At 36.5% G+C, this 24891-nt stretch overlaps 5 protein-coding genes and 1 pseudogene across 11 annotated transcripts; 3 read left to right on the top strand and 3 right to left on the bottom strand.

Moving 5' to 3' along the window:
• Positions 1 to 2351: 2351 nt before the first annotated feature.
• On the top strand, positions 2352 to 3806 carry LOC132632858 (presenilin-like protein At2g29900). Its single transcript, XM_060348975.1, has one exon. It carries the CDS (start codon positions 2447 to 2449, stop codon positions 3743 to 3745), a length of 1299 nt encoding a protein of 432 aa, XP_060204958.1. The 5' UTR covers positions 2352 to 2446; the 3' UTR covers positions 3746 to 3806.
• A 1817-nt stretch (positions 3807 to 5623) lies between these two features.
• Positions 5624 to 8947, bottom strand: LOC132632857 (exocyst complex component EXO70E2-like). Its single transcript, XM_060348974.1, has one exon. The coding sequence runs from the start codon at positions 7796 to 7798 to the stop codon at positions 5927 to 5929; it is 1872 nt and encodes a 623-aa protein (XP_060204957.1). The 5' UTR covers positions 7799 to 8947; the 3' UTR covers positions 5624 to 5926.
• A 490-nt stretch (positions 8948 to 9437) lies between these two features.
• Positions 9438 to 14128, top strand: LOC132632856 (uncharacterized). 7 transcript variants are annotated; one of them, XM_060348972.1, is made up of 4 exons: positions 9443 to 10109; positions 11905 to 12736; positions 13242 to 13323; positions 13354 to 14128. In XM_060348972.1, exons 2-4 carry the CDS (start codon positions 11928 to 11930, stop codon positions 13477 to 13479), a joined length of 1017 nt encoding a protein of 338 aa, XP_060204955.1. In that variant the 5' UTR covers positions 9443 to 10109; positions 11905 to 11927; the 3' UTR covers positions 13480 to 14128. The 7 variants fall into 7 exon arrangements, with proteins under 7 accessions (XP_060204956.1, XP_060204955.1, XP_060204954.1 ...); XM_060348971.1 differs by adding an exon at positions 10272 to 10356 and having other exon boundaries at positions 9447 to 10109; positions 11902 to 12736; positions 13242 to 14128; XM_060348969.1 differs by adding an exon at positions 10272 to 10356 and having other exon boundaries at positions 9448 to 10109; positions 13242 to 14128.
• A 1655-nt stretch (positions 14129 to 15783) lies between these two features.
• Positions 15784 to 19311, top strand: LOC132632855 (replication protein A 70 kDa DNA-binding subunit B). The gene is made up of 12 exons (XM_060348965.1): positions 15784 to 16024; positions 16542 to 16688; positions 16775 to 16963; positions 17071 to 17248; positions 17326 to 17596; positions 17689 to 17791; positions 17876 to 18000; positions 18089 to 18167; positions 18249 to 18393; positions 18499 to 18659; positions 18746 to 18866; positions 18952 to 19311. The coding sequence occupies exons 1-12, from the start codon at positions 15897 to 15899 to the stop codon at positions 19147 to 19149; spliced, it is 1845 nt and encodes a 614-aa protein (XP_060204948.1). The 5' UTR covers positions 15784 to 15896; the 3' UTR covers positions 19150 to 19311.
• Positions 19312 to 19729: 418 nt separating this feature from the next.
• LOC132631451 (probable aspartic proteinase GIP2) lies at positions 19730 to 21939 on the bottom strand (annotated as a pseudogene).
• Positions 21940 to 22459: 520 nt separating this feature from the next.
• LOC132632853 (probable aspartic proteinase GIP2) lies at positions 22460 to 24111 on the bottom strand. Its single transcript, XM_060348963.1, has one exon. It carries the CDS (start codon positions 23906 to 23908, stop codon positions 22592 to 22594), a length of 1317 nt encoding a protein of 438 aa, XP_060204946.1. The 5' UTR covers positions 23909 to 24111; the 3' UTR covers positions 22460 to 22591.
• Positions 24112 to 24891: the final 780 nt, after the last annotated feature.

The raw sequence follows: 24891 nt of genomic DNA, 5'->3' as shown, positions 1-24891 counted from the left end.
TAGTTTATGTTGATGAGTATTGTTGTGCATCCGAAGCTCATTCTTATATACGCATTAATGTATGTGATCTTGGATCAATTGGCTAACATTTCAATAGTCCCTTATATAATGTGCTTTGGCAGACCTTAAATCTTCTATGAGTAATGTAAGTATTATCTTGATTGTTAAATCCTCCAATTCCAATACTCTGGGCATGAAATTTTAAGTTATATGCATTTACAAAGCTATTGCAGGCAATTGGTTAATAAGTATTGAGGATAGACCGAGGAAGAATGGAGGGAGGTGATTAAACAGGATATGAACTAAATACATAACCCTAGATAGGAAGATGTGGAGGTCGAAGATTAGAGTAGAAGGGTAGGTGGTAGCCAAGTGGTGTCGCATTTTAAGTGGGAGAGGTCGGGCTTATTAGTAGTATTATTTAGTGAACGCGTGATTTATTATTCTTCGATGTGTATTTATATCTATTGCGCATTTACTTTGTATCTTGCTACTTTGTTGTCATATTTTTTTTAATTCCTTTCTTTTCTTTTCTTTTTTACTTTTGAGCCGAGGGTCTTTCAGAAACATGCTCTCTACACCCCACAAAAGCAGTAATAAGGTCTGCGTACATCCTGCTCTTCCAGACTCCACTTATGAACACCGAGTATGTTGTTGTTGGTTAATAAGTATTCATTGGTAATTGAGTTAGAATACATGGTAAGTAACCTAAAATATAATCTTAAATACACCAATCATGCTCAAATTCATTACATTATTGGTGTATACAACTTAAATTCCTCTGACAATAAGAAAAATCATACATCTAATATGTAGGTCTAGTTCTGGCCTGTCATACCAAGACATTTTTTTGCACGAATACGCCGAAGTTTTGGGTTCGAACCTCAGCTCAGTAAAAAAAAAAAGAATTCTGTAAGGCAGAATTTTGCCTTCCTTAAGGTAGAGTTTACTAAGGCACAGTTTGCCTGCAAAACTCTAAACTTAAGGCATAGTTTGCGGGCAAACTCTGCCCCATCAGACATAATTTACCTGCAAACTATGCCTGATGGGGCAGAGTTTGTAGGCAACCTCTGCCTAGCGATTTTTTTTTTTAATTTTCGCCTGAGCAAGGGTTCGAACTTGGAACCCTGAAGTTTTAGGCGAAGGGCAAAAGTTAAATACTTTCATTTTCATGGGAAAAAATTAAAGACCACCCCAAAATAAGAGCATTACTGTGAATTGCCCAAAACAAAAAATAGAAAAGCCCAAAACAAAAAATAGAAAAAGCGTCATCACTAAGTTTGGGCCAGAGCCAGACTCACGTATCATTTTTTTTTTTTTTGTGCGGAGTGCCCTTCAAATGCACTGGTCTTTAATTTTTATCTCTCAAATTGTTGGTCTTTAATTTTTGTCTTTCGCTTAAAATTCGTAGGTTCCGGGTTCGAACTTCCGCTCAGTTAAAAATCTTAAAAAAAATTGTCAGATAGAACTTGAATTCGCAAGGCAGAGTTTAACCTATGAAACTCTACCTTAAGGCAGAATTTTGTCTTCAAAACTCTGCCTTAAGCCAGAATAGGCAGAATTCTACCTTGAGGTAGAGTTTTGCCCAAAACTCTACCTTTGAAACTCTGCCTGAAGCAGGTAAAATTCTGCCAGCAGGCCTAATTTTGACCCGAATAGGCCTAAGTTTGCTATAAAAATCTACGTTGCGATATTTTTACTTTATTTTTTATTGAGCCATGGTTCAAGCCCCAAACGTCATGGTATTAGGCGAAGGCCGAAAATTAAAGACCACCAATTTGAGGGACAAAAATTAAAGACCACCCCCAAATAAGCATTGCCCCTATTACGCCACCTTCACAAATTCACAATGGGGAATTTGCCCACTGCTTATTGGGGGTGGTCTTTAATTTTTGTCCCTCAAATTGCTGGTCTTTAATCTTTGTCCTTCACCAAAAATACCCTAAGGTTCTGAATTCGAACTCTGGCTCAGTCAAAAATAAAAAAATAAAAATCGCAAGGCAGAATTTCGTAGCAAAATTAGGCCTATTCGGGCAAAAGTTAGGCTTTAACTTTTGTATAATTCCAACAGAGTTAAAAAAAAAAAATCTGCCTTACAAAATTTCGATTCTGCCTTTTAAGACAGACTTTTCGCGAAGTCTTGCCTTAGAAATTATTTTTTTGACTGAGCGAGTTTTCGAACCCAGAATTTGAGAATTTTTCTGCCACTTTTTTAATTAAAAGCCAAAAATTAAATACCAGCAATTTAAGGGTCAAAAATTAAAGACCAGCCCCTTTGACGTGCAAAAAAATGATTCAGAATTCGGATCTAATTCGGGTCGGGTTACCTTTTGTTATTCTAGCAAGATCCAAAGTCAAAATTGGAAGTATCCAAAATTTTCTGAGACTATCAACTGAGCACTGAAAATCCAAAAGCAATTAAAATCCAACATTCTTTGGGGTTCCAATGGACTCAAATCGAAAGCCCAAAAGCGTTCTTGATTCTGTGGGTGAAGAAATAGTGAGAATCATTACACCAGTCTCAATTTGCATGCTCTTGGTAGTCATTCTTGTTTCAGTCCTAAACAATGATTCAGATTCCTCAGGCTCTTCATTTCCCTCTATAGCCACATATGCCTATACTGAAAACAGCTCTGACTCAAATTGGGACAAATTAAAAGGTGCCCTTTTGAATGCTTTAGTCTTTGTTGTTGTTGTTACTGCTGTTACATTCCTTTTGGTGTTACTTTTCTACTTCAGGTGTACCAAATTCTTGAAATACTACATGGGTTTCTCTTCTTTTCTTGTTTTGGGATTTATGGGTGGTGAAATATCTCTGTTCTTGATTGGGAAATTCAGGGTCCCTATTGATTGTGTTACTTTTGGTTTGAGTTTGTTTAATTTCACTGTTGTTGGGGTTTTAGCTGTGTTTATGTCGAAAACGGCGATTATAATTACTCAAGGGTATTTGGTTGTTATTGGAGTGTTGGTTGCTTATTGGTTTACACTTTTGCCTGAATGGACTACTTGGGTGCTTTTAGTTGCTATGGCATTGTATGATCTTGCGGCTGTTTTGTTGCCTGGTGGGCCTTTAAGGCTACTTGTTGAGCTTGCAATATCTAGGGATGAAGATATCCCGGCTTTGGTTTATGAGGCCCGGCCTGTTATCAATCCTGATTCGGTTCCAAGGGGTGCTGTTGTGCAAAGGAGAGTGTGGAGAGAAACACGGGACAATGATTTGGGATCCGATGAAAATTTGGACTCTACGTCTAACTTGAATTCAACTGTCAATTCTGGTTTGGAATCAAATTCTGGTCTTGAAAGGCTCGGTGATGAGAATGAGAGGAATGGGGTTGATGTGGAGGATGGTCAAGTTTCAAGAGCAGATTCTGAGCTGGCTGCGCCGTTAATTCAGCATAGGATAAATGTCCGAATGAATTTACAGGAAGGGGGGTCGAATGATGATTTTGCACTTGAAGGAATTGGTTTGGGATCATCAGGTGCTATTAAGCTGGGGCTAGGAGACTTCATATTCTACAGTGTATTAGTAGCCAGGGCTGCCATGTATGATTTCATGACAGTTTATGCATGCTATCTTGCTATCATAGCTGGTCTAGGTATCACTCTGATGCTGCTTGCATTTTATCAGAAAGCTTTGCCTGCTCTTCCTGTGTCCGTTCTGCTAGGTGTCTTGTTTTATTTGTTAACTCGGCTATTGCTCGAGACTTTTGTTGTACAATGTTCGATGAACCTGTTGATGTTTTAGGAACATGATTTTCTGGTTGACAATGATTACTTTCAATTAATGATAATTCTTCACTTGTATCTGTTACAGCATCATTTTTTTTTTTTGACCATGTTCCAAGTTGGCCGAATTGCAAGCGTGGTTAGATTAGTTGTAGCAGGGCAAAATTGTTTGCGAAATAAAAGGAAAGCAGGTAGTGGTTCAAGATGTCTGAGATGAAGAAGTTCTTCTCCATGGATATGAAACATTCGAGCTAGCTGCCCTAGCAAACCATTATAAGCCAACAGGTTGTTATGTAGCTTATGCCTTTTATAGTGGTGCATGCATATCATAGAAAGGCCAATTATAATTGGCACATGGCATAAACTATCAGTGTTCTTGCATTGCCAGTCTTCCCACATGCTTAGAGTGACCTAAAGCATGAAAGAAAAAGATTTTAGGTAAGCGCAAGGTGACTTGGGCCAGTGCTCAAGTTACTGTGAGTCAAGCTAAATAGAGAGGGAGGGCTAGGACGTGAAGTATGGAACTGTAACTTTGGCTCTTCGAAAGCTGTAGTCATTGGAACTGTAACTTTGGCTCGAAACAATGACTTGAACATTAAGCGCTTAACACGTCTTTGTCCTTATTTTCCTTATTCAAAGAAAGGTAATGTGGAAACTCAACAATTATTTTACACTTAGGGTGTGTTTGGTATGAAAGAAAATGTTTCTTGGGAAATAGGCGAGTTTTCACTTATTTTCTAGTGTTTGGGACATAAGCAAAAAAATATTGTCCCAAGAGCATTTGTATGTAATCTAGGAAAACACTATGGGGTGGGATGTGGTGAGGAGTGGGAGTTTGGGGTGGTGGAGGTGGGAACGTCAAGGGTGGGGATTGGGGGCCGTTAGGGGGTGGGGAGGAGACAATGAGCTTGGAAGGCTACTTATGGAGCTTGTTTTCCTTATTCCTCCTAGAGAAGTCATTTTTCTCATTTTTAAGGTTTTCTCGAGAAAATGTTTTTCAAAATATTTTGACCAACCAAACATTGTAAAATTAGAAAATGTTCCTCTATACCAGACACGCCCTTATACTGCGAAAATTTCCCAGGAAGTTAGTAGGAGTTGTATCATCTATAGAACAGTAAAAAAAGGGAGAAGAAATTAAAAGAAAATAAAAATGCCAAGGATAATCTTAAGTCTCTTGAGCTGGAGTTGGCATCTTATGTTAGCTCTGCCTCCATTCTCATTCTTTGTCAAATTGATTGTGTCAATTTGTCTATTTCATTTCACTATTTGTTCCTAATACTTGTGAGCTGTGATTGCTTGGACAGAGGAGTATTTGGATTGTATTGTTATTTGACACTACTGAAAGTATGGTTACTGAGATAAGTGCATATCTTGTATACTCATCCAAGAAACTGCAGCTGCCTGTAAATGACCAAGTTTCCTTTGGCCTGCAATTTCTTCTTGTTTGGAAAAGAATCATGATGCATCGAGTGGACTGGAGAGATTAAACAGGGGTCTACCAGATCATTGATTACGTGATCTGATTACTCAAAAGATTATGAGGCTATGTTTTAGTTACTGAAGTACTTCCAACAGTGGTGACAACAAGATAAATCTTGTCGTTCCTTCTGACGTTTGTCCATACTGGCAAAAGGTAGTAACTATGTATGCTTTTAGTACTTCCTACAATTATATGTTTCCTACTTGGCTTCCAAGCACTAGTCTGCAGATTGAGTGTTAAATGCAATAGTGGAGAGCTTATGAATTGGAAACGCATCAATAACTAGTTCAGCCAAAGTTAATTGGAAACGCATCAATAACTAGATTTCTTGAGGATAACATAAGTAACCATCAAACTATAGAACTATGATGAGCAATCATCATCATAGCTTCTAACAGAACCGTGCAGCCTGGATAGAAAAGCATAATGCAAAATGCACTCACAGTGATTTACACATTCACTTGAAACAATGTTCCACAGTTGAAGAGTTGAAGGCCATCTTCAGTTGAAACCATCAAATTACACGGAGTGCATATACCATAGAGTCACAATACTAAATTGAACTGGAGAACTATGGTCAGCTATACATTTTGTGTGTGCGCGCGTGTTGGGGGGGTGGATACAAAGACGATACTATTGAGAAATTACAAAAGTTAAGGCAATGGAAGGCTCAATGCAAGAAATAAAAGAGCATACACTACTACTGTTTTTCATCTTTCACCTCCTCCAATGATGATTAAGTGACTTCGCTGAACCTTGAAAAAAATCAAGGAGATACTTCTCCAAGTCATCTTCAGTGTACTTGATGTGCTTTTCACTGATAGATTTCTTCACCTGTCCAACAAATGTCCGATAGGCATGAATAACCTTTAACGCGGTTGAAATTCTCAAATCATCTCGAAGCTCAATGTCTGGAATAGTCCATCCTGTCTGGTTCTTGTACACATCCTCAAAAGCAATACTGAAATTTCTGCACCTCTCCTTCAGAACTGCCTCCCCTGAATTCTCATAACCGGTTATTAAAGACAGAATAGGACTCCATGTTATTCTCTCGTAGCTTTTTTCGTGCTGCAAGTATTTTACAATATGTTTCTTTATCCAGTCATCACCAAAACAAGTTCTCATTTTGGAGTTCTTGATTTTCTGGACCATGTAATGGATGTTGTTCATCAAAAAGATGTGCTTCAAAGAATCATCTTTATATAAATTGGACTTTTTTTCAAGGTTGGATTCAAGCATGGATGCTACTGACTGCAAGTGAAGAGCCAATGGACATGAGAATTCAGAAGAAACGTCAAGCCTGACCAGTGCATCAATAACTCCACCCGAGTTCTCTACCACGAGGTACCTCAAGGTATCACAATACTCTGATAGAAGCATGAAATAATTGATAACGTACTTGGTTAGCGGGTGAACTCTTCCTCCTTGGAAGGGAGTTGTTGAAGTGTTTGAAGCAATGCAATTCCCCAACCCTAGAAAGATTGCTTTTGCAGAATCTCCAAGATTTTTCAGGAGTTCCTGGTACTCCATTTTAATGAAACTACCTTGGTTTTCACAGAACATAGCATCCACTTCTTGACAAAGATCTCGTAGAAGGTCATACATATCGAGTAAACAAAAAAGGCGTTCTGGTCGAAGGGGACCAATAGCTACAGCGTGGCCAAAATTCAAAAGACACAATATGGCATCCTTTGAAGCCTCAATGAAACAGGTTGAACTAAAAGATCCAAACTCACCAAGGATCTGATCAAAGAGGTTTTTCTCACTAGGGAGATAGACTGCAATGACATTCTTCGTTGCCTTGCACCACTTCTTAATTCTGCAATTCAAGCAAATCCACTCCATGCTCAGCACATCTTCAATACTGATATTTTGCATACAGAAAAGCTTTAAGTATTCACGCAATGCAGCTTTCCAGAATCTGATAAAAACCTGGCAAAATTCCTGAATATAATGTGAAGTGAACATCAGATGTGCAATAGACTTTATATGAGGAACAACACCTGGATGGACTAAATCCATTATACATTCTTCTGATTCAGCTCTACTAGTACTCTCCCTGAAAGATGTTCCCTCTATTGAGTCATCCTCAATCAAGTCGATCTCTTCACAAGAGTGGAACGACACATATTCATGACCAAAACACTGCTTACTCTGCGAAAGAATGTTGATAACTTCTTCCTGCAGCCTTACCATTGCAATTTGCAACACACTATGAGCTTGGTTAGCAAGTCTATTTTGTTTCCTGTTCTTGTTTGGCACCATATTTTCCAAGCTCACTATTATTATCTGAATTTCTTCTACGTTTTGCAGATACTCAAGAAGTTCAGAAGGACCAGCATCCCATATCTTCAAATAATTCGACTGCAAGCTCATGATTTTTGTCTGAGCTGACTCGAACCTACCTTCAATCTCTCTGAGACTTGCGGTCTCATCCTCTTTTGGTTCAGTCATAGCAGCCAAATGAATGTCAAGATCGGCTAGAGTTCTTCTCACTTCATTGCTCAAGCTTGTCCCGGCTTGTAACGCCTTCACAAGGTGATGAGCTGCAGCAATGACATGTTGTTCCGCCGATTTATCATCATCCATTTTCAGGCAAAAGGTAGAGCAGATTGATTTAAAGTAAAAGGCCTAAACTTTGGATGATCCTTCCTCCTGAATCTTGAAACCAACCTCAAGCTCTATTTTTCTGATGAAATAAGTAATCAAGAAGGCATAAAGGCTGCTCTCCACCCCCTTCCTTCTATATGTTTACTAATATTCAGAAACTCAGATGACCAGAAAATACCCCATAGATAAACCTCAAGTCCTCAACAGGCCAAGAATCTCCAATGAAATATGATAAGTTTCAAAAAAGGATAAAAGGACACCAATTTCAATGTTTACGCCCAAAATTGTGATGTACTTCTCTGAAAACCCTTTCACAGTCACTAGCATTACAAGATTAGAAGGTATCAAGGGATGGACATGAAAACTTATCAAATTCCAGAGAAAAAAGCTTATCAAATTCCAGAGAAACTAAGGCAAACATCTACAAAGCACGTGAATGAGTGTACACGGTGCAGGATAGTTCTTAACAGCCAAATACAGTTAAAAAGAATGTTAAAACCATGACATGAGAAAAACAAAGTGCTAAAAAGGGTTAAGGGACTCTATAGATGAAGAAGCAAGAGGGTATATTAAACTTCAAGCCAAGATTGTGCTTGTTTCCTTGGAGCTCTTTAGAATTAAAAATATCTAAAAATAGTAAAGTTAGGAGGATGAGATGAGAAGATATTAAAACTAAATTTTTTTTCTCTCTGAATAGAAAAATTACACTTTTACGCGTTTTTTGGGAAGAAAATGGTCCAAATAAAATAAGTACAAAAGGGCACACAGTTGAGAATCCTGAGGATTTAGATTTGTTGCTGATTTTCCAACTAGTACTTTACTACTTTCCACTAAAATACAGGAATACTTTAGTGGTCAAAAATGAAACTTCTGGGGTTTACTTTTTTTGATTGTAAACGAAGCAAAAAGAAATTCAGCTAACCTAGACTAGGAAGAAAATTTCAATCTGTTTCTTTCACCTTTACTCAGAATTTCTAATTAAGATTTATAATTCTTCCACGTAAATAGTTATCTGTCTCACTCATGGTGCCTTTGACTATTGACTCTGGTGGAGTACATTGAGAGAGATGTTACTGACTAAACTGGTCCGGTTGGATGATCCACACATTAGACCTTGACCAATTAACGTTGACGTGCTAATGATATAGACAGTCAGACTAACGTAGGTGCCCAGGTATACATTTTGCTGTCGCTTATGTCAGTCTTTTCCTTGCCACGTATGTTAAAAGAAGAGTAGTACTAGCGAATTTCTTTTCTTTCTAGTCAATTTCAAAAATATTACTCTCGTCTCAATATGGTACAATTTAGATTTTAAGAGTTAAATAATTTAATTTTAATCGTGAATCTGAGCATAGAATTCTTAAATATTTTGAAATAGAATTTACATATTTGATAACTATGCAAAAATGACTATAAATCATTGATAATTCAAAATATTTAAAAGATATATGAATAAATCATGGTGAAAGATAGACTTGTTTGAATTTCAAAAATCGAAAGGTGCCACATATATTAAAATGATGGGAGTAAATATGCTTATATTTATTAAATATTTTATTTTTAAGTAATTTATAGCTGTATAAATATCTATTGTTTATATAATCACAAGTCTCTTTTTGTATATTTTGTGCTCAGTCAAACACTTTCACGTAAAGTAGGACGCCAGTGGTGGAGTAGTATAGTTAAAGTTCTTTATAACATCTATCTTGTATAACAACATTTCATTATAACCATCAATTTTTTTTTTTTTTGGAAGTAATTTTTCATATCAAGTTATTATTGTATTTTTTCATGTATGGTATAATTATTTGTGTTGCCCTTTTTAGGATTTAATGAGATTATTTGGTGTTTATAATTAAATCTTTTTTCCCATCAAATTTAACAGATAGAATTTGTTAAATATTTTATAGAGATCAAAAAGTGTTGCTTAAAGGACTAAAACTGTTTAAAACATACTTCATGGACTACTCTGAATCCACTCCAAACATAAGGGATAATTTCTGTCATTTTCTCGTTAATCTCAAACCGTAACCCGTTAGGAAGTTTGAGTACCATGTAATCCAGCGACAATTTCGCTGCTGTCTGAGGATTGCCGTTCAGTTTTTTGTTTGAAATTTTTCATTCGACACTGCCTTCATTGACACAGAATAAGAGACTACATGAATTACAAGGGCAAAAGAGGTTTTCAGATCAGCTACCAGGCCAGTCGTCGCCGGCCGGAAACCGGTTGGACGACGACTGATTCATTTTGCTGCTCTTTAACCAATTTCTTTGGCTCCATAGTTTGACGGTTCGTACTTTATAGATTTATTCATTTTTTTATCTTAAATGTTACAATAATTCTTAATTGCACCATATTTCTGATGGGTTTTTGCTTGTATATGTTCTTGCACATTCTTTATTTAGATAAACTTTTGACAGTGAGTATCTCTATGTCTTGTTTTTCTTAAAGGTTAGAGGCCTAATTGTTGGGGTAATTGGACTGACAATATTAAATAAGAGAGCATTTGCACTAGTATTTCCCTTTGAAATGCAAGGTAAGGTTGTGTATAATAGGCCCTTATGGTCCGGTCCTTCCCCGGACACCCGCATAGCGGGAGTTTTGTGCACCGGGCTGTTTTTTATTTTTATTTTATTTGCGCTAACTCTTATGTTAGTGTTTTGTGAGAATGGTAAATAAGAGATCAAACAGGTACGTTGATTATGAGACATATTTTTTCACACTTTTTATTTGTTCTTCTTTTGAGCTAGTAACTTGATGGTGCAGTGTGGTAGGCTTTGAAAGAGAGAAGCAAATAGTTTCGTTTCTTGTAGCGATGCTATGATAAACATATTTCAGAACCATAACGGTACCATTTGGTGCACTTGTCTGACAATACCGAGGAGGCTATTCTTTTTTTTCGGAAACACTAATATTTGGTTAACAAAAGTTCATAACTAATTGATATAAGCTTTTCCCTTAGAAACCAATGGATTGGCATTTATTGCAAATTCTTGACTAGGAACTTCTGAGCCAACGTAAAGCATGAAGATACACTCCATCACATATCAGGAAAGCTTATCACCTTTTAGATGAATAACACTGTTAAGCATTGGGACTTTGGTTTAGTCAAAGAAGAAAAGATTGAAGACACTAGTCTCGACTATCACACTTCAGTGAGTACGCGAGAGTGCTTTTCAAGCTCAGCCGTCTGGAAACCTTGTCTCATAAGGCCCTTACCTTTAGTGTCACCTTGTAATTTCTCTTGATCTATAACTTAATAATTTTTTCTGAGGGATGATTCATGATTGGAAAGAGTAAATCTATAATTGTTAGAACTTGAAACTCATATATCTTGCTTGTTCCTATCCTTGTATTCAGTGCTTGTCCCTTTGCATACACACAAGCAGCACTTGGACTCAGGTGACTCATTTTAGCTTTTATTTTTAGCTTTGATGTAATGGAATTGTGTTGGTCTACAATTGAGTTGAAAATGTCAAAAAAATACTGCTTTTGTATCACACAAACTATATCCCCTTTAAGCCCATTTTTGGCTGCCGTCGAATTGTTAAGACATCTTTGTTGATTGTATCCTCTTACGTTAAACATTGCTGTCATTATATTGGAAGAATGTGGGTTTTAAAGCAACTTTTAGGCCTGGTTGCAGTACTCCCCCCCAAAGTTTAACAGTTCCCACAGATTAATATTTTCAGCAAGAGTAGAGGGGTTGAACTTTTCAATGCTACAGGCAACAAATCAGACAGAAAAATGGTTTTCTATGGCACAAGCGTACATACAAGAACTCCGTAGTACATGCTTTTTCTTCTGGTTTACGCTGTTTGGCTTTCCAAATCTCTTGTTTAGCACGGGCTGTAAAATGCAGGATTGCCTTGATGGACTGTAACCTCAAAAATGATACAACCTTGTCTTAAATCAGTAACACAAAAAAAATAAGTTTTCATATGGAAATTGTTGTTCCAAGCATAGGGCCAAGCAGATAGCTCATTTTAGATAGTTCATACCTGAAACGTTGATTTGAAATTTAAATTATTGATTGACTTGAACATTGAATTGATTCTGATTTCAGTACTTCCTATGGCAGCAGAGGTTTGAACTCTTTGGCTTGGTATGGCAACTTTGCATGATGACATCATTCAGATGTCTTCAGCTATGGAGCCTAAACATGTTACTGCAACCGATGGAAAATCAGGGACACCTCATAGCCTTGCTGTTACAGGAGTTAAAGTCTCCCCTCGCGGTAAAACTTTAAGTTCTTCAGACTCTTCCTGCAATACATCACCTGACTCGACACTGAATGACCCCTTTGGCAAGGCTGATTATGAATCTGATGATTATACTGCTAATACTAATAACTTACCCAAACTTGATAAGGATAACAAATCACGGTTTTCAGAAAACAAAAGGCCTGTTTCTGGGAGCTCTACCATAAGTAGTGAACGCTTAAATCATGAAGTGTCACCCTCCATGTCACAGTCAGAAGTGACTCAGTATTCTTCCAGGTCGAGCTCTGGCGATTCATCAACCACAGACTCACCTCCCGTGCAAGTAATGGAGAACTCTGCTAACAAATCTTATAGGATCCCTTCTTCAGTGTTTGCAATAGATGAGTCTGCAAACCCGGCAGATTGGAGTACAGCTTCTCATGAATCATTATTTAGCATTCACATGGGAACTATGAGTTTTACAAAAGATGCTAGTTTTTGGCAGTCAGGTGAGCTAGGAACTCCTCAAAACTTCTCCAAATCCCCTATGTGTGACTTCTCTCCTTACCAGTCAAGTCCTGAGATGGAAATAGCTGAAGTGGAGGTTTCAAGGGGAAATGAAGATCTAAATCATGAAAGACCTCTTGCTGAGGGACGTATTTGTCATAAGTCAATGGAAAGTGGAACCAGTACAACGTCTTTTGCATTTCCAGAGTAGGCAGTCTACACTCAAATCTCTCATATGATACATTGGCAAAATTCTGTCCTTACTGTTCATTTAAATGTCGACAATCATTTCTAGTGGGAAAATTACTTCATTCTATCTCTCTTTCTGTGCATACCAGTATAGTGGGACATCTATATTACTTGTGCATGACCTGTTTGCTACTTACTATGGACATATATTGTGGTTTCATCATGTAAACAATCGACTTTATATCTGGACTCTGATCTTCCACTAAGTACATAGACATTTATCTTTTGATAGATTTCTTCTTCTGATCCTCATTTGTGTGGTAGGGTCAGGTTTGGCACTTGAATAGAATGTTAGGAAAAAACCGAAAGATTGAATGAATTGTCTCTGCATAGATATGACTTTCAAAAGGATATCAATGTGAACATTATGCTTCTTCGAAATTTTCATATGTATGCCAGTATTCGAGGCGTTTTTCATATAATTTTAATGAGAGATTGACCTACCCATCTGAATAAAATGAAGGCTGGAAGGGAATCTGGATAAAAATTATTCAGTGCGCATGGCTGCTCCAATTAAATCTAGCCCAGAGCAGAAGCAACCTCAGGTAGAATCACCAGAGCTGAAGCGACCTCAGGTAGAGTCACCAGAGCTGCATACCGAACCGCTGCCTCAATCAGAGCCAAAGACCCCGACAGCAACTGAAAATGTAGAGAAAACGAAATGGTTTCCCTGCTTCTCATGCTGCTCTTTCGGTTCCTAGGATTGCTTTCCTAATAGTCCTTTGTTTCTGGCAATGAATCTTTATGGTTTTAAGTGATAAGTTGTACAGAATGGTGGTTGCATGGTTCAAGGATTAATACAATTAGTCCCGATGCGTGCATGGCTGGCGAGTTTGTTAGTAAAGGAGCAACAACATTCATAAAAAGGAAAAGTTTTGAAATTGGAATAACAATGAACGAAGCAATGACCAATTAACTCTTGAATATAAATTTTGTTTGACAGCGCTACTTCGATGCATTTGGTAAAGTATGATGACTTGATCATCCAGTTTACTGATCTGTCCTTTGTTGAGCTGTGTGTTTGATCCAAAAGTTCTAATTAGAAGATTATGAAGGCCTTCATTAAAAACTCTGCTTCCATTTATGCTGCTTGTGTCCATGCAGAAGTCAGATGAAGCAAAAGAAAGAAAGGACTAGTGGGATTCTAATGTTTGACTTGGTTGTGTCAAAGGTAAATGAGCAGGAGCTTTTTTTTCCAGGTTTTGTACATGTTTATAAGTTTCCCCATGCATTTTTGACATGATCGGTTAGTTGTAAATCAAAATTTTCACTGTAATTTTCTTCCTACTTCCGAGAGTGTTATATGTTCATATACAATCTTGTCCTTCAAAGTTGCATATTTTGCTGTCTCCCACTTCTCTCCCCCTTTTCCCTTCTGGTGATTAGATTGCAGCTTTTTTTCTCTTAATGTGATCTGATAGACTGATCATAATGTGTATTTCTCTTTGCTATTCTGTTGGTACTTTCTTTACAAATGTTTACTAAACAGGAGGAATTCTACCTATTGCTGGTGAAATGTGCACCAGGCATTTTGTTTTAACTGTGGTTGTTTATAATGGGCAAATAGGACTGCAAAGAGAATAAGATGAGAGAAGTGTAGTATATTTACTGCTACTTAAGCTGTACTAGGTTTCATGTTAAACAAACGAAAATCCAATTCAAGCCCCAATCAAAAGCTTCATTTACTGAACCCAGTGGCCACCAGTTATGTTATTCTCTTCTGAACAATCTTTTTTGTCCTGTTGTTGTAAACTAAACTGTTTATTGATGAAGATAATTTTTATTAATTTGGTCTTTCCGTGAACTATGAAGAGTTGCAATATGATGAGACATCCGGTAAGAAATAACGGGCACAGCAGAATGTAGGGGAAAGATTGCATATATCAATCATGCATATGTTGGTGTTCCAAATTGGGTTGTAAATGATGTTGTACGATTAGCCATAGACTTGTTTGGGTGGGAAAAAGAAAATCAAGCATAGGTTTATGAGGATTGTGGTGATTAATGCATTCAAGCGAAGGTCCTAGTAAGGGGCCACAGCAAAATGTAGGGGTTTCAAGAAAAAAACTGAAAATCCAAATCACATAAAGATGTACATGCGTATACTTTGATCTTATGCTAAATTAAGAAAAAGGGGAAAAGATTCAAAAATGTCATCTAAAAAGTATTCAATTTTATTTTCTATTATACTTGGATCTATTCATAATTTCATACCCTTGCTTTAACAAAATGTCGTGCACTTGTCCTTATCATTAACGGAACTCCAACATAAAATAGATGACTCTATGTGTCAAAACAATTCAAAGAAAATATTTAAGTTTATCCATCTATTTTTTTTTACTATGATGTAAAATAATAAATACTACCAAGTCACGAACTATTTACAACTATGACATCTTTTGATTTACTAGTAGATAAGACAAAGCTTCATATATTTACTTGTTGCACTATAACATTAAAAAAAAAAAGGAGAAATGAGAGAGATAATTAATTACCCAGATTATTCTATGATTTGATAGAAGTAAATACTTAGGCTAAGAGTTCGAAAGGAAATGTTAGACTAATCTGATCCTTTGTAAATTGTTAGGTGATATCTCTCTCAAAAATACCTCAAAAATCTGCTCTTCTTCTTCTCTCATTCTCTTTTTTTTTTTAAAAAAAAATAAAAACTAGAATAAAATTTTAGATTTGTTTCAACCAAACACAATTAGAACTATTTTTTTTTAAAAAAGGTTCAATTTTTTTTGCGTCCAATATTTATTGAAAACAAACATTTATGTAAATTAAAAAGAAAATAAATTGTCACTTTGTTTACAATTTCCCCGGCTTGCACTTTCATTTTCATTTCAGAAAGGAAAACAAAATACATGGCGCCAACTTGAACTCATAACTCAGGTTTTTCCCTCGGAAATTAGAAGTTAAAAACATTTCCCGCCAGTAAAGTCAAAGTACAAATATTTTCCCAAAATGCAAACACAATCCCCCGCCTAAAACCTACAAGTACATAACCCCCCTTTCTCCTTCCCTCTTCCACTTCATTCCTCAACTCTATTTTCTCTCATTCTTTTCCCTGCATTTCTTCGCCTTTCACTGTTAGTTCAATAGGGAGAGAGAAACAATGACGAAAATGGTGAGCCCAGATGCCATTTCGACTATTCTAGCCAACCCGTCGCCTGATTCTTCTTCAGATCTCCCTGAAATTATTGTTCAAGTTGTCGATCTCAAACCCACCGGTAACAGATACATGTGAGTCTTTTTTTTTTTTTTTTTTTTAATTTGTTCTCATTTTGTGTCTGCTTTATTGTTCAGAAACTTGCATTTGATTCAGATCTATTTGTTTATACCAAAAAAAAAATACTGTTACTCAACTCTATTTATTTATTTAGAAACCATAGTGTTATTTCCTCTGAATCTGGTTATCTAGGGTTAGCCTTTTATTATAAATTGATTGAATGAGTTTGTTGCTTCCCACTTCTCTTTTTTTTTTTTTTTGGGAGGAGCACTTGTTATTTTTCACATATAATGTTGTTCTGTCTTTGTTGGATTGTTAATTATATCGATTTATGTTTTTTTTTTTGGTAACCAACGTGAAAAAATACCATAGTAACAAAAGAAAGCAACGAAATACATCTAAGGAGCACCTAATCTCACAGCCAACTTCTAAGAATGGTGTTTTTAATGGTTTCTCATATTTAACTGTATGACTTGGTTATGTTTTCTCTTATGTCTTATTGTTTTTAATCATTAAATATTTCATTTGCAGGTTTTCAGCCAATGATGGAAAACTGAAGATTAAGGGCATTTTGCAATCCAGTTTGTCATCTGAAGTTATATCTGGGTCCATACAAAACTTGGGTCTTATTCGGGTTATTGATTACACTCTCAATGACATCCCAACCAAGAATGAAAAGTAAGGATTTTTATAATGTCTAATGTTTTGTTTAATTCATTTTGAAGGTTTATCTTTGACCTAACCAGTTAACTAATTTGCTTTAGGTACTTGATTGTAACTAAGTGTGAGGCTGTGTCACCTGCGCTTAAAGCTGAGTACAAGGTTGAAGTGAAAAATGAAGAGACTGACATTGGCTTGAAGAGGAAGCATGAAGAAATTGGTATTGTTTTGAAACCAAAACAGGAAATTCAAACTAAATCTGCTGCTCAGATTGTACATGAACAAAGTGGAAAGTGAGTTTTTTTTTTTTTGGTTCCTTTTTATATTTCTTGTTTGTTACCTAAACTTTCATTGTGATATGTATGTACTGAAAGTTTGATTACGTGTGGTTTAATCTCAGTATGGCACCATCTGCTCGAATGGCAATGACGAGAAGAATTCAGCCACTTGTTTCTTTGAACCCTTACCAAGGAATTTGGACCATTAAGGTTCGTGTAACTAGCAAAGGGAATATGAGAACTTACAAGAATGCTAGAGGAGAAGGCTGTGTTTTCAATGTTGAATTAACTGATGAGGATGTAAGCACAATATCAGTTATCTAATGATTTTGTGAGTAATAATTTGATTGTATAACTAACAACATTTTACCTTTTAGGGTACTCAAATACAAGCTACAATGTTTAATGAAGCTGCAAGGAAGTTTTTTGACAAGTTTGAATTGGGGAAAGTCTATTACATTTCAAAGGGAACTCTTAGGGTCGCTAATAAGCAGTTCAAAACTGTACAAAATGATTATGAGATGACTTTGAATGAAATTTCCCAAATTGAGGAGGCTATTAATGAAGCAGCTTTTATTCCAGAAACAAAATTTAGCTTTGTCCCAATTGATGAATTGGGTCCATATGTCAATGGCAGGGAGCTTGTTGGTAAGAAATTGCAACCCCAATTCTTAAATACTTTATGCTGCCTATCCATACCCTTTATCATGTAGTAATGTTTTCAAGCAATGAATTTGTAGATGTTATTGGAGTTGTCCAAAGTGTTTCTCCTACGATGAGCATACGGAGGAAGAGTAACAATGAGACAGTCCCAAAGCGTGATGTAACTATTGCGGATGAGACGTATGCTTTAATGCTGTTAAATTCTCTTGTAGTTTTGGATTTCTGTAGTAAGTTGAATTTAACATTTGTTACTTGCTGTATCAGGAAAAAGACTGTTGTTGTGTCTCTTTGGAATGATCTTGCCACTAATGTAGGACAAGAACTGCTAGACATGGCTGATAAATCTCCAGTAGTTGCAATCAAATCCCTTAAAGTTGGAGACTTCCAGGGTGATTGCTTCTCTTCATATGAAACTTTTTCATATATGCATAATAGCTTTATTGTTCCAATCTCATAGTTCCTTAAATTGTGTTTCAGGAGTGTCTTTATCGGCATTAAGCAAAAGTAATATTGTTGTTAATCCAGATTTACCTGAAGCCAAAAAATTGAGATCTTGGTATGACTTTATTTTACTGGGGTATTGATTCTCTTAAAAGTGTCAGTTGATTAAATTGTGCCACATTTTCATTTTGTTCAGGTATGATTCTGAAGGTAAAGAGGCTTCATTGGCATCTATTGGTTCTGGTATGAGCCCCTCTACCAAGAGTGGAGCACGATCTATGTACTCTGATAGGGTCACCTTGCTTCATATAATCAGTAACCCATCCCTTGGTGAGGAAAAGGTATATATTCTTAACCCGAAATTAACTTCATTTCAAGATAGGACTTGTTAATACATGGAACATAATGTGACATTGTTGTACTGAACTGTTTTTTCTGTTTGGCAGCCTGTGTTTTTCAGCATTAAGGCATATATAAGTTTCATTAAGCCAGATCAAACCATGTGGTATCGAGCTTGCAAGACATGTAACAAGAAAGTTACTGATGCTTTTGGGTCTGGCTATTGGTGTGAAGGATGCCAGAAGAATGATGCTGAGTCTAGTTTGAGGTGAACATGGGATATATAAGTCATCTTAAATCTCTAATTAACCTGTAATGCCTTCTTACCCCCTTACCTTTATGTGTTGATCCCAGATATATAATGGTATTGAAAGTTTCTGATGCAAGCGGTGAAGCATGGCTCTCTACGTTCAATGATCAAGCAGAGATAATACTTGGATGTTCTGCTGATGAACTTGACAGACTTAAATCTGAGGTAAAATAGTTCACAGAAACTTACTTTTTTGTGCTTAAATCTCAACAGTATGTGGCTTACTTAAATGAACATTCCTATTTCTCAGGAGGGAGAAACTGCATATCAAATGAAATTGAAGGAAGCTACATGGGTTCCTCACCTTTTCCGGGTCAGTGTTGCTCCACAAGAGTACAACAATGAGAAAAGGCAAAGGATAACAGCCAGGGCTGTTGCTCCAGTTGATTATGCAGCAGAATCCAAATACTTGTTGGAAGAGATGTCTAAGATGAATATTTCTATGTAATGAGGCTAGCCAAACTGAGAATATTAGATTATTTTTGTTGCTATATTTAAGGCTGACTGATGAATGCTCACTGGGATTGGTTAGTAAAGCAGTTGTAAATATGTCTCGTTGACAATTCAGCATTTTGCACTTTGATGAATGCACCTTTAGTAGTTTATCATACTTTGTTGTGTATTCACTATTTAATGAAAATTTTAGATTTTGATCATCCATGAGCAGTTTATTTACTTATTTTATGTACTGAAGAAGCTTTTTCAGACCTGATATTGACTAGGTTTGAGGGTTTAATTCGGTTGCCAAGAATTGATTTTGCATAGGTTTCTATGCAATTCAGAGCTTAAGATTCCACCACAAGCAATGGTAACTGGTTTACCAAAATTATTTTGCATTTCCGCAGGAACTTATATGTATGGAAACACCATATATCTGCTACTGCTAGAAATCAAGAATAATCTGAAATAAGTTTGCATAATTCTGTAGAAACTAGTTCTAAGAGTTTATCATGAAGTTTCATCATTATTTGTTTCATCTCTTTCATACAATAATTTTGGATGGAGAAAAGATAGTGCTAAGGCAGCTTTTAAGCCTTAGATGTGAAGTTGAAATTTGCACATGTAGTTTGGCTGAACAAAAGGGATGAGCTAAAACCAAGTGTTGCTCTAGCAAGGTCGAACTGTAGAAGATTGTCCTCAAGTTGATATCCTCCTATAACTATTGAAGTAGTAGGTTCAAGCCCTCCATTCACAGAGCCCAAGCAGATCACATCTTTGTTAACTTCCACCATTGAATTTGCACCAAAAACCCTCCAATAAACTCGTGTAGTCTGCAACACAAGATCAATGGCAGGAACAACTGGCCAATGCTTGTGCTACTGATATTTTTGGAGCTGAAACAAAACTCAAAAGGTGCCACAGCAGCCACTCTGGTCACATTAGATAACTCATCTATGAAAGCTTTTGTCACAGCATTATAAATGGAAGTTTCCAAGATTGAATAAGGACCCCCCGTGCTGATCTTGGTTCCGCTGTTTCCTCTCTTGTCAATCACGAGAATTTTTTTGTTAATTGACACTGGTCTGCCATTCACTCGAATAGATTTCACTCCAATGAAATACTCACAGGAAGATTCATTTAGGAAAGGAACTGATCCAGTACCAAAAGGGCTGGTGATCAACGGTGTAAAGATTAGATTTTTAGAGATATCAATATTTGGAAGCATCATATAAGGTCCATCACCAAAAAAATATGACACCAGAAGATTGTGTGGATGAACTCAACCAAACAGCAATTTTTCTTGGAAAGTTCAAGACTTCAACTAATTGAGAAGGAAGCGCGATACGATTCTTTTCCAATCCAACAGTACCTTTCACCCCACTAGCCAAACCTTAAGAATGTAGGAACACAAGTGAAAATGAAGCTTGGAATCTTAACAAACTCGCCAAGATTTGATCCATCAGTGGGATATTATCAATAAAATGTCTTCATTAATTTCACCACCTGAATATAAAGTCTTGATGAATGGATTTCAGGGGTCTTATAACATGCATTATTGTTGCAGCCAATTCTTGGAGTGGTGGTGCAGTTTCCACAAGTGTTAACTTTGGAGATAGTACATTGAGTTGAGCCACAAAGAGCCGGTCGATAAGTGGAACTCACATAACCATTTTCACAGTCTCCCATAGAGTTTGTCCGCCAAGATGAATAGTTAACTGTAGGGGTGTCAAATGGGCGGGTTGGGCTGAAATTGGCCCAATCAAAATGGGTTGAGGTGATAAATGGGTTGGGCTAATATTGACCCAAAAATTACTTGGGCTGAAATGGGCTAAAAATGGGCTGGGTCATGACCCACCCAACTTGACCCAGTTTTTTTGATGGGTCTATTTTTTAGAAAAACATTTTTGTGGAAAATATTTTTTTTTTCTAGAAATACATTTTTCACGAAAAATATTTTCGCCAATTTTTCGAATATATTTTTGAAGAAAAAATTTTCCGTGATAAATATGTTCGAGCAAAACTTTTTTCGTGAAAAATATTTCCCTTCATATCAAACACACTACAAACTTATAAGATACATGATACAAGAAAAGTGTATACATTAAAAAAAAATAAAGTAAACTCAAGCAATAAACCCAAATTTAAGTAAATCTTAAAAACGGGTTAGAATTGGGTTAAGTTGGATATCACTTTAAAATGAGCTATGTTGGGTTGGGCTAAAATCAGCCCAATGTGAAATTATCTTGAGCCCAACCCATAAAACTTTGGGCGGGTTGGGCGGGCAATCACCTCTTGGGCTAAATTTGACACCCCTAGTTAACTGGATGGGCACAAGGGGAGTTCTTTGACCAATTTGGGTGATGTATTGGAGGGTAGATGAGTCTTTGGTCACAGGAAAAATGAGAGCTTTGGGTTGGGGAGAAGTTTGGCCTATGCAAGAAGAAAAAATGGAGAGGAGAAGTGAACTAATGAGGATCAAATAGTAGCTATTGAAAGCAATGTTACAAGATTATAAGATGTGAAGTGAAGTGCAACGACTTATTAGTAGATTAATAGAGCACTTCGGAATGGCATATACATCACATATCTTGGATCAAGTAAAACATAGTTTTCAAGTCAACTCCACATTTTATTTATGTAAGTCAATGATTTAGAAATGGATATCGCAGATATATATATATATATATATATATATATATATATATTGTTGATGGGAAGAAAGCAAGTTGGTTGCATACTCAGCAAATTGGAATACAGCTGCGTAATCTGACATTTGACTTTTGAATACTCCACGCATTTCAAATTTTTATCTTTTGCTCTTTGACTATCGGTTTAATTAATTGTCGATCTTAAATTCCAATGAGGAAATGATCTTCTATGATCACTTACGATTTGAATGAAACAAAATGATATTTTCATATCTTTTAAGTCTGATGAATGCTTACTAGGATTGGTTAGTAAAACAGTTGTAATTATGTCTGACAAATTCAGCATATTGTTCTTTGATGAATGCACCTTTAGTCGTTTATCGTACTTTGTTGTGTATTCACAATTTAATGATGGTGCAACATTTCATTAAGGGATCCCCTCTAATGGAACATTTTAGGTTTTGATCATCCATGAGCAGTTTATTCCTTTATTTTGTGTACTAGAGAAGCTTTTGCAGACCTGGTATTGATTAGGTTTGAGGGTTTAATTGGGTTGTCAAGTACCGATTAAGCAAGGTTTCAATGCAATCCAGGGCTTAAGATTCCACCTTTCTGCTTAGATGTATGGCAGCACTATGCACCTGCTACTGCTAGAAATCAAGAATCATCTGAAAAAAGTTTGCATGATTCTATAAGATCTAGTTATATGAATTGAACATAAAGTATCAACAGGAGCTCTTTCTTTTCTCTTTTACAAAGTAATTCTGGAAGGGGGAAAAGATACTGCTAAAAGACAGCTTTTTAAGCCTTAGTTGTGAAGTTGAAATTGGCACATGTAGTTTGGCTGAACAAAAGGGATGAGCTAAAACCAAGTGTTGATCTAGCAAGATCAAACTGTAGAAGATTGTCCTCAATTTGATATCCTCCTATGACAATTGAAGTAGTAGGATTAAGCCCTCCATTCACAAATCCTAAGCAGATCACATCTTGGCTAACTTTCACCATTGAATTTGCACCAAAAATCCTCCAATAAACTCGCGTAGTCTGCAACACAAGATCAATGGCAGGAACACCTGGTCCAACCCTCGTGCTACCAACACTTTTCGAGCTGAAACAAAACTCAAAAGGGGCCACAGCAGCCACTCTGGTGACATTAGATAACTCGTCAATAAAAGCTTTAGTCATAGCATCGTAGATGGAAGATTCCAAGATTGAATAAGGACTCCCTGTGCTGATTTTTGTTCCACCATTTCCTCTCTTGTCAATTGCGAGCAATTTTTTGTTAACTGTCACTGGTTTGCCAGTAACTCTAATAGATTTCACTCCAATGAAGTACTCTGAAGAAGATTCATTTAGGAAAGAAACTGATCCAGTACCAAAAGGGTTGGTGATCAACGGCGTAAAAATGAGATTTTTAGAGATATCAATATTTGGAAGCATCATATAAGGTCCATCACCAAAAAATATGACACCAGAAGATTGAGTGGATGAACTCAAACAAACAGCAAATTTTCTTGGAAAGCTGAAGATTTCAGCTAATTGGGAAGGAAGTGCGATACGGTTCCTTCCCAATCCAACAGTACCTTTCACCCCACTAGCCAAACCTTCAGTCAAGAATGTAGGAACACAGGTGAAAATGAAGCTTGGGATCTTTACAAAGTTACCAGGATTTGATCCATCAGTGGATTGTAGCGATAAAACGTCTTCATTAATTTCACCACCATCATATGAAGTCTTGATGAATGGATTTTCTGGGGTGTTATAACATGCATTATTGTTACAGCCAATCCTGGGGCTGGGAGTGGAGCTGCAGTTTCCACAAGTGTTCACTTTGGCAATGGTACATTGTTTTGAACCACAAAGAGCTGGTCTATACGTGGAACTCACATAAGCATTTTCACAATCTACCCATAGAGTTTGTCCACCAAGATGAATTGTCAACTTGATGGGCACAAGAGGAGTTCTTTGGCCAATTTGGGTGATGTATTGGAGAGTAGATGAGTCTTTGATCACAGAAAGGATGAGAGCTTTGGCCTGGGGAGAACCTTGGCCTATGCAATAAGAAATGGAGAGGATAAGTGAAGAAATGAAGATCAAACAGTAGCTAGTAAAAGGCATAATGCAAGATTAAGATGTGATGTGGTAGCCTGAAATTATGAAGATTATTCATGTTATTATTTATAGAAGCTTTGTTTTCAAGTCAACTCCACAGCTTATTCAATAAAGTCAATGATTTAGAAATGGATATATTGACAGATATATATAGTGTTGATCAGGAAGAAAGCAAGTTGGGTGCAGACTCAGCACATTGGAATACAGCTGCGTAATTTGACATTTGACTTTTGAATACACTACTCATTTCAAAATTTTATTCAGCTTTGCTCTTTGACTATTGGTTTAATCAAATATCGTTCTTAATTGAACTTCCTTCGTTTGATTATTTTCTGAAATAAAGATGAGACATTAAAAAACCACATAGAAAGCATAAATAGCAAATCTTTTCGTTTTAAATAATACTCCTACTATACTAATTTGGAGATTCAAGATTTAACATTTGGCTCTCGTGAAACAAAACTAAATAAATATTTTGGGATAGATAGACTGATTTTTCCAACTTATTCTGTCGGCAGAGGCACTTCATGTCCAAGTGTGCGTAAATTAACTCTTATATAAAAGAGCTAAGTAACATATACGTGCAAACAAAACTTTTACACTAGCAGGTCATCTTTACTTGTATAAGGTAACATTTTATTTTTCAAAATTTCAAGACTCGGTGGAAAAACATTCTTTATTTGATAAAATTCACTGATAAAACTACCAAATTACAATACACCGACTGCAAACAAAATGGAGAACGGCACACATCACTGTAATCCAGAGGGTCAGCATTGAAGTGATACCACGAATAAATCATGCTAATGGGGAAGGCTCTAACAAAGTAATCTAAAGAATAACCAGAAAGAGCACAGATCTTGTGAGAAGCTAAGATTACGTTCATTGAGATCACCCGCAGGAGGAGAAATCTCTATGACTCATTCTAAAGAGTATGACACCATTTGATTAACTTAAGCAAATTACTAATTTTCTTGGGAAACCTATTG

Source organism: Lycium barbarum, chromosome 3, assembly GCF_019175385.1.
Source record: "Lycium barbarum isolate Lr01 chromosome 3, ASM1917538v2, whole genome shotgun sequence".
NCBI lineage: Eukaryota > Viridiplantae > Streptophyta > Magnoliopsida > Solanales > Solanaceae > Lycium > Lycium barbarum.
This window is presented reverse-complemented; position numbering and strand designations above follow the sequence as displayed.

Coding starts and splice junctions, on each gene's coding strand:
- LOC132632858 (XM_060348975.1), top strand. CDS start 2,447: ATGGACTCAAATCGAAAGCCCAAAAGCGTTCTTGATTCTGTGGGTGAA.
- LOC132632856 (XM_060348971.1), top strand. CDS start 11,928: ATGGCAACTTTGCATGATGACATCATTCAGATGTCTTCAGCTATGGAG. Junction 12,737..13,241: donor ACGTCTTTTGCATTTCCAGA/GTAGGCAGTCTA, acceptor AATAAAATGAAG/GCTGGAAGGGAATCTGGATA.
- LOC132632857 (XM_060348974.1), bottom strand. CDS start 7,798: ATGGATGATGATAAATCGGCGGAACAACATGTCATTGCTGCAGCTCAT.
- LOC132632853 (XM_060348963.1), bottom strand. CDS start 23,908: ATGCCTTTTACTAGCTACTGTTTGATCTTCATTTCTTCACTTATCCTC.
- LOC132632855 (XM_060348965.1), top strand. CDS start 15,897: ATGACGAAAATGGTGAGCCCAGATGCCATTTCGACTATTCTAGCCAAC. Junction 16,689..16,774: donor ATCCCAACCAAGAATGAAAA/GTAAGGATTTTT, acceptor AATTTGCTTTAG/GTACTTGATTGTAACTAAGT. Junction 18,394..18,498: donor CATCCCTTGGTGAGGAAAAG/GTATATATTCTT, acceptor TCTGTTTGGCAG/CCTGTGTTTTTCAGCATTAA.